Source organism: Crocuta crocuta, unplaced genomic scaffold (assembly GCF_008692635.1).
Source record: "Crocuta crocuta isolate KB4526 unplaced genomic scaffold, BGI_CrCroc_1.0 scaffold234, whole genome shotgun sequence".
NCBI lineage: Eukaryota > Metazoa > Chordata > Mammalia > Carnivora > Hyaenidae > Crocuta > Crocuta crocuta.
In genome coordinates this window covers 3204210-3212737 of record NW_027529647.1, presented here as the reverse complement: position 1 = coordinate 3212737, position 8528 = coordinate 3204210, and the positions used below count along the sequence as shown (strand labels likewise).

At 54.4% G+C, this 8528-nt stretch overlaps 1 protein-coding gene across 1 annotated transcript in view; it reads right to left on the bottom strand.

Annotated features, from left to right (window-relative positions):
• The window catches only part of IFT140 (intraflagellar transport 140), a 77653-nt gene extending 69962 nt beyond the window's left edge, over nt 1-7691 (bottom strand). The window contains exons 1-3 of the mRNA XM_077762793.1: nt 6980-7691; nt 3724-3925; nt 2040-2261 (exon numbers count right to left, since the gene is read on the bottom strand). Of these exons, the coding sequence (XP_077618919.1) occupies nt 2040-2261; nt 3724-3870 (369 nt within the window). The 5' untranslated portion in view covers nt 3871-3925; nt 6980-7691. The remainder of the gene's footprint in view (nt 1-2039; nt 2262-3723; nt 3926-6979) is intronic.
• Nucleotides 7692-8528: the final 837 nt, after the last annotated feature.

The window sequence follows — 8528 nt, the reverse complement described above, 5'->3', positions numbered from 1 at the left end:
CCCGGCCGCCCCCCCCCCCCCCAGTTGTTTCTTAATATGATCAAGATGACGAGATGCAACGATCCTGAGTTCTTCTGTTCCCACAGAGGATGTGCAGCACGTTCCATAGCAGGGAGGGGGGAGATCCCCAGGGAACAAGGGTTCTGGGGACACAGCAATGTCATTAGGTGGGAAGTGAAATGAAAAATGGAAGAGAAATCTAGAAAAAAGGGGCACAAATCGAGACCTAAATGGGCAAGGGTACCTGATCAGAGAAGGAAACATAACTGGCTCTTCTAAGTAACAGTCTCGGTTGATTGCAAGAGAAATGCAAACGAGGCCATTTCTGACTCGGTGCTTTTCTCAGCACAATTCTGAACTTGGGTCCACCTGTCTGTGGGGGGCGCGCTGGTACGCTGTTGGGGCTGGTTCCGGCGCCGCAGAGCAGGCTTGGGCACCCACTGCTCGCGCGCATCCTGGGACCGGCCGCCCCACTTTCAGGACTGGCTCTGAATGTCCTCACGTGTGAAACGACCCACGCGTGAGGTTAGCCACCGTGCAGGTGTGCTTAGCAGAAGACTGGGCGTGGCCCAGTGCCTATCAGCAAGGGCTGGTGAAGTATGCGGTGACACGCTCACGTAATGACGCGCAGGCTCAGAGAGAAGGCAGGCAGGCATGAGACGAAAGAGCCAGAAACACATGCGTGCTGTGAGCTCTGTGAGGACATGACGGAGGAGACAACACCCCCCGTCTGGAGGTTCCAGCCCCAACCGCCTCATCTAAAGCACAAGGACCCAACGCAACAGGTCTACGCTGAGGGACAGTCAACAAAATAACCCGGCTGGACTCCTCCAAATGGTCAGGGCACCGAACGGCAGCAACAAGGGAGGAAAGGAGAGAGGAGACCAGGGAACCGTTGGGGACTCAGGGAAACCAGAGAGAAGGGACAGCCAAAGGCAGCGTGTGGCCCTCGACTGCATTCTGGGTTAGGACAACACGCGCCCCGGACGGGCCGGACGGACGCCCCGAGAAGGTGCCGCCTCAGGGCTGGCCGTCCTCCGTGCGAGTGCCACGCGGCGGTGGCGCTCCAGTCCTGTCCTCGAGATCCGCGCGGAGGCTCTGGCCTGCGGTGTGATCTCTGTGACAAACGCTCAAGGATTCGGGGAAAGCAAGCAGGCGTGTGAAAACACGACCAGAGAACCCAGTGCGGGGGCACAGCGCCCAGGGGCCACTCTTCCAACTCCTTCAAAAGCCGGAAATTTTTAAAAAGTGGCCACGGGACGGAACGCACTGGTACGTGCTGCTGCGGATCTGAAGAAACGGGAGACGCTTCGAGAAGCTGTGGGTGCTGGAGGGCGGGGTGGCGGGGAGCGGGGTGCGTGGGGTTGGGGAGTCCTGTCCCAGGAGACACCTTTCCATGGCTTGTGGGCTGTGAAACGTGTCAGCATATTACCTTGCACGGGGGACACGAATGAGCACAGTGTAAACTTCCTGCCGTGTGTTTGGGGACTGAATGAGGCACAGAGCACGGTGCCTCGGCCCGGGAACAGGTAACACTCGTGGCCGGAGAACTCTCGGTTGTTGAGCAGTTTTTCGGGCCTCTGCCCACTAGACGCCAGCGTACGACCCCCTGCAACTGCTCCCACAGCAAAAGCATTCTGCCGACTGCCCCCCGGGGGCAAACGGAGCCCTGTGAGGAAGCCCTGAGCCAGCGGCTGAGGACCAGGCCTCCTAGGCAAGGAAGCTGGTGATTCGGCTGGGGGGTGGGGGTGGGGCATGAAAGTGACTGCAACAGTCACCTCGCCTCAATGGACGGACCTTCCTAGAAAAGTTCACTTAAACAATTACAGACGCACCTCTGCCAGTGACGGCAGGACGCAATTTCCAGACCTTGCTTCCAGGATAAAACAGCTTCCGCTGTGACACTGACAAGACCAAGTGCATTCAGCAACCACGAATTTCTCAAATTTGGGTCTTTAACCGCCTTCCCTGCGTGCACATCCTAAGAGCACCAATGGGGACGCAGGGACCCGGGAGCAGCACCAACCGCGTCTGCTTACCCTGTCCCCCGACACGAGGCGGTTCCCGCTGGGGCTCCACCTGAGGACGGTGACGGCGGCGGTGTGTGTCGGGGGCACCGCCTGCTGCTCCTTGTCCTGCTTATTAAACACAGTCACTTCTCCGGTCTCCCAGCCAACAGCCAGCGTCAGTCGCGTCGGGTGCCAGCACAAGGAAGTGACCCGGAAGGACCTCTCGAGATGTGTATCGGGCACACGCTCCCCCTGCAACAGACAAGCGGCAACTTCCATGTGACGATGGCAGACAGCTGTTCTGGAACTTCTGGCTGATCAACGAAATTGCTATCGGCAAGAAGACATAAAGAGCCATTTATTAAAGAAACATCCTACTTAATTTTCATATAAACGCCAGTCTTGCCCTTGGCTATGAAAGCAGAGAGTTAACACTCAACTGACCAGAGTTAACACTCCTGAGCGGGTTATGGAGGAGTATGACCTCATGCTTCCCACTCACAACTGCTTGCTTTTAACGGGTTCCAATAAAATTTTATTTACGAAAACAAGCAGTAGGCCAGGGGGCCAAGTTTGTAGACCCCATGGTTCTGTAAGTGCAGGCTCTTTTTTTTTTTCTTATTGTAATGTTTACTTATTATTTTGAGAGAGACAGACAGAACGCAAGCGGGGGGGTAGCACAGACCCCGACGCGGGGCTCAAACTCACAGACCGTGAGACCATGACCTGAGCCGGAGTCAGACGCTCAACCGACTGAGCCACCCAGGCGCCCCTGAGTCACCCAAGGGTGACCCCAGGGTCTGCAAGGCCAAAGTTATTTGTGGCCCCTCTCACCTCCAGGCTGTCTCCCAGGAGCGGGGGACCTCAGATAAGGACCCAGAAGCACGCACACATCACTGATGAGCCTCCCTGTGCTGGTGAAGGTGCAGCGAGACCGCAGAGGGTTGCAGCATTGGAATGGAAATGTGATTTTGTGACGTGTGAGGGGTGTCGTGCATGGAGAACAGGCTTCTACAAAGCTCCGCGAAAGCCACCCCGGAGAGAGGCGTGCTGAAGTCCTGACCTGCCACATGCGCCATGACCTTATTTGGGAACAGAATCTCTGCGCACGATCAGGTTTAGAAGTCATTAGAATGAGTCCGAAGACAATGGCTGATGTCCTTACAAGAAGGGGAAAGAGACACAGACACACGTGACGGCAGTGGCAGTGGGGCGAGTACGAGCCGAGGCTGCCGAGGACCTTCGGCGACTGCCAGAAGCCAGGACAGGGCCTGCACGGTCCCCTCCCAGAGCATCCTTCAGGGGCAGCGTGGCCCTGAGGAGCCCTCGGTTCAGACTTCTGGCCTCCAGACTGTGAGAGGACAGATCTGTTTTAAGCCACCCAGCTCATGGAGATTTGTTATGGCGGCCACAGGGACACCGGCAGAGTAGGATGCATGGACACACGGAGGGGCCGGCTCTGGACAGAGGCCGGGGGATGACTGTGGAATCTGCTGGACATTTCTAAACATGTCCCCAGCCAGCGTGCCGGGGCTGAGAGAACTGTCTACAGTGAAGGCCCTTATAATATGGGGAGTTGGGACCTCAGGAAGAAGTGATACACACACACACACACACAAACACACACACTCACACGCACGCACACAGACATGCGGACAAAGGCGAGACAAGACAGAAGCTCTGCACGTCAGAACCGCGGCTTCCTACTACTCACCTGTTCCAGGTACACGTCCACGCTGCCGCCTGAGGTCGTGCTGATGGAGGCGACTGCCAGGAATGGATGAACAGGGTGCCAGTGGATGTGGGAAGGAGACCCGGCTGAGTCCGGGGCTTCTACCCGGTGGTCAAAATAGAGGGCCATGATGACACTCAGACCAGGTCAGGGACGAAGCCCGCAGAGGAAAAGCAGCCAAGTCCTGTTGGTTTTGAACAAAACAGAGACCGTGACTGGACACAGAACCGGGAAGGAGAAGCATCACGAGCCACCATCGGAACACGTTGCAACTTACGAACACCCCTTAAGACGGTGCAGGCAAGCTTACGTGGAAGGAGGGATTTGCTCCTCGCCCCTGGGCAGGAGGGGACGGACGGTGCACGGCTGGACAGCCCCTGCTGCCGCTTCTCATACCCCCCAGGCAGTTCGGGGAAGCTGACTGGCAGAGAAGAGAATATGTGTATGGGGGCTTGCTATCATTTAAAAGTATTCCACGTCATGCCTGTTAGAATGGCTGTTATCAGATAAAGAAGGTGTGGTTTACATGTACGATGGAATACTGCTTGGCAGTGAGAAAGAATGAAATCCTGCCACTTGCAGCAACGTGGATGGAACTGGAAGGTATCATGCTGAGTAAAATAAGTCAGAGAAAGACAGATATCCTACACCCTCGCTCATGTGGGGAACTTTAGAAACTTAGCAGAAAGCCATGGGGGAAGGCAAGGGGAAAATAGTTTCAAACAGAGGAGGAGGCAGACCATAAGAGACTCTTAAATACAGAGAACAAACTGAGGGTTGATGGGAGGGGGCAGGGAGAGGGGGAAGGGGGGATGAGCACCGGGTGTCGTATGTATGCGATGAATCACGGGAATCTACTCCCAAAACCAAGAGCACACTGTACACGTTGTATGTCAGCTAACTTGACAATAAATTGTATTTTTAAAATGGCTGTTATTAGAAAAATAGAAAATAAGTCTTGGCAAAGATGTGGAGAGATTGGAACCCTCGGGCACTGCCCGTGGGAGTGTGAGCTGGTGCAGATGCTATGGAAAACAGTATGGTGGTTCCTGAAAACTTAAACACAGAAGGACCATGTGATTCAGCGTCTCCAGCTCCGGGTGTGCACCCAGAACACTGAAAGCAGGGGCTCGGATACATCCTTGTACACGCACGTTCACAGTAGTCAGGAGGAGGGAACAACCGTCTACTGACAGCTAAACGGATCCACACAATATGGTGCATGTACAGAACAGAGCTTAACCAGCCTTGAAATTTTGACATGTTACAACATCTATGAAGGTACAAGACTTTTTGCTCCGGGGGGGTTGGGGGGGGGACTAAGCCAATCATAGAAAGTCAAATGCGTGCTTTTTACCTCTGGGAGGAACCTAGAATAGTCAGATTCACAGAGGCAGAAAGTGAAAGGGTGGATAGTTGGGGGCTAGGGAGTTAATGCTTAATGGAGACAGTATTTCTGTTTGGGGAGATGAAAAGTACGACAGGGCTGGCGGGGATGGTTACACCACGTGTCAATGTGCTTACTGTCACTGGTTGTGTGCACACAAGTCATCAAAATGGTAAATTTTATGTTACGTATATTTTACCACAACAAAAAAATTGTGTTGAATGGTCACGTGTCAAACATTTCCTTTTTTCTTACGAATGTATACGGAGTCGTAAACAGAGGCACACTTTCTGAGGTGGTGTTCTCAACGCTCTGGAGTAAAGGACACATATCGGGAGGCACAGGCTGGGGGCGTGGTGGGGGGGAGGCTGGGTGGAGTCAGGGTAAGGGGCAGGATCCAGAGGCCTCCCCCCTTCCCCGGCCCCCACATCTCTAAGGGGACATCCACTCTGGTCAGGGCTCTGACTTCAGAGTAGAGTCCTTATGCACTTACGAAGAATAAGTCAGTACAATGGAAAAAAACCGCATAAAAACCTGGGTGTTTAAAAAAAGCAAAGGAAAGCTTTTGAGTTTTCGTGTTTGCAGCCAGCCAAGGGTGGAAATTTTGGGCTATGGCAAATTTGTACTCGTATTTAACGAGTTTACTTTGTGAAAATATTCCTCTAAAAAATAAGTAATGTTAATTTTGTTAGACTGATGGAAAAGAACTACCATAGCACTTGAAGTTAAACCTGGTTTTCTCTGTCTTTTTTAATCTCAGACACTACCGTGGAATAAGCATGTGTGCCTACGGGTTTTGTTTTTTTTTTTAACGTTTTATTTTTGAGAGAGAGAGAGAGAGAGGGAGAGAAAGGGAGAGCGCAAGTGGGGGAGGGGCAGAGAGCGAGGAAGACACAGAATCTGAAGCAGCTCCAGGCTCTGAGCTGTCAGCACAGAGCCTGACCCGGGGCTGGAACCCAGGAACCAAAGACTTGAGACCTGAGCGGAAGTGCAACACTTAACCCACCCAGGCGCCCCACCCTCGGGTCTTTAAACTACAGCTTTCCTGCCTGGGGCTTCCTCTGAGACTCCCTCCCCCACACTCCACCTTTGGAGATTCAGAAGCCCCTTCCCCCTCTGGCTTCACTACCTGGTTGTTCGAAGCCTCTCCCAGCGTCCCCACAGAGCCTCCACCTTCATTGCCGCTTTTCGACTCAGTTGCAAATGTGTGCTTGATTGTCTCGTCCTCTCTACCTGCTGCAGGTGGGAGCCGGCTGCACCCCCAGCCCTGAGAACAGCACCCCCTCCAGGTGAGTACCGTGAAGATATTTACTAGCCAGGAAAGATGCTCTTGCTGTTTTATTTTAAACAGTGGCCAAGGCGGGTGAGTCCGTTTTTACACAGCGTATGATTGCTCAGCATCCCTTGTACCTGCGTTTTAACGTTTATCCACCACGAAGAAGTATTATCTGAATATTCGTAAACAAAAGCTACCAAAGTAAACACACGGAGAGACGACTAACAATACTATCCTTACCTAACGACACTGAGTAGCGTCATCAATTCACAAACTAGTGCACTTCCGTTCCTTAAACTCAGGGCCTCTAGAACAAGAGAGTATGTGGCAAATGTACAAACTTGGAGGAAAAGAAGCAAATTCTGTTTGTTCTAAGCGATTTGTTCCTATCCACACTCCCCCACCCCCACCCCGGTCGGCGGACCAAGGTCTCCAGGGGCGCCCGGCTCCGCTGGGGGCCTCGGGGCGCGCAGGCGGTCTGGGGCCGGGGCCTCGGGGCGGNCCCGGCCCCCCGCCGCTGGCCGCCACGGAGCCCCTCCCTCGCCGCGGCAGCGCGAGCACCCTATCCCACTCACCTCCGCCGAGCCGCCGCGCGTTGCCCGGACAACGGCTGAGCGCGGACCGCGGAAACAGCCGAAGGTGAGCGCGGCGGATGCCGAGGCCACCCGAAGCGCCTCGAGAGGCCGGAAAGAGCCGAAGACGGTCGGGAGTGTTCGTGAAGCGCCGAGGGCAAGAGTCCCCTGGCGGGTCCCCGCTGGCGGCCTGCTCCGCGGCCCTGCGGGACATTTGGTCCCCTCGCAGCGCGTTTAGAACCAACGACGCTACCTCGGAAAGGGGAGCTAGGAGGCTCCCCTAGGAGCCTGTGCTGCGCAGAGAACGGAAGCGGGTGACATTTTTATAGGTGTGATGGGGATGCAGCCTGTGGGGACCGGCTTCTGCAGTTACACCTTAACAGACGAGGTGACACTCTCTCGGTCGGCTGAGAGAGTGTGGGGGAGACACGGAACACCGTCTTCCTTAAGGTGCTCTTCTTTTCGGTTCATCTTCTTGCGGAGTCTTTGGGACCGCACACCGTTTGCTGGGCTCTGCTTTGTCTCTCGAGGAGGGTGTGGTTCAAGACGCTTTCTGAGCAGAGTCCGTTGATTCGATGTAATTTTTGACGTGCATTCAACGCTCTGGTGGCCGTATGGCCTCTTTGGCGAGGAAATGGTAATGGCCTCATCCCCTTAGAAACCAACCTGACTCTGGCGGCAGGTTGCATTCCCAAAGGCGCTAGAACGTGCTCCCTGGCCTTTTCGGTCAGGCGTGGTTAAACTTGGAAATTAACTCTGAACAACACAGCAAAGTCATGTCATTAAAGGGAAAAAAAGTTGCTACTGCGAAGTCCACATTAGGTGGATCTGACAGGTTAGCTGCTGGATCACATAGGTACAAGGCAGATCCTGTTTAAAAAAAAATCTCATTTTCATAAACAGAAGAATTTATTGGGAATCCCCCCGACATGTGATATATGACATTGTGTGGGTTTAAGGTGTACTGCGTGTTGCTTTTGATGCTGTTAGGCGGCTGCTGTAGCGACGCTGGTCGTATGACGTAACTCTAGCACAGTCTTACCGTCTGCCTCCGTCCTACTGTGCGTTAGCGCTCTGTCGCCTACACACTGCTTCTCTCAGGTTTGCAGCCTCGACCACCACCTCGCTTTTCTTCTCTTCCATAATAAACGCTAGAATTTAGAACACGCTCCTTTAACGCCATAACGAAGAAATACGACCCGAGTGCTCGGCGCCATCCACCGCACTAAAGAACCTCAAAAGCACACACGCAATCTAATAACACGGCGCGTTTATCTGATTCAGTTGCATTTCTATACTTCGTCGTTAAAAACCCAGTTCGCGCCGGATTCAAGACTCTGAGCTGAGGCGTCGTTTACTTCTCACGCATCCGTCAACACGACTCCGGCCAATCACNCCAATCCAGAGAGACGCACGGGCCCGCACGGCCGCGAGGCCGGCGTCACAACACTACCCGCGTCGCAGGCCCGCCCCGCGCCCCCGCCCAGCGTCCGTACGTGCAAGCGCGCGCGCCCGCTGCTGGCCAATGGCAGCGCCCCCAGGGGGGCGCGCC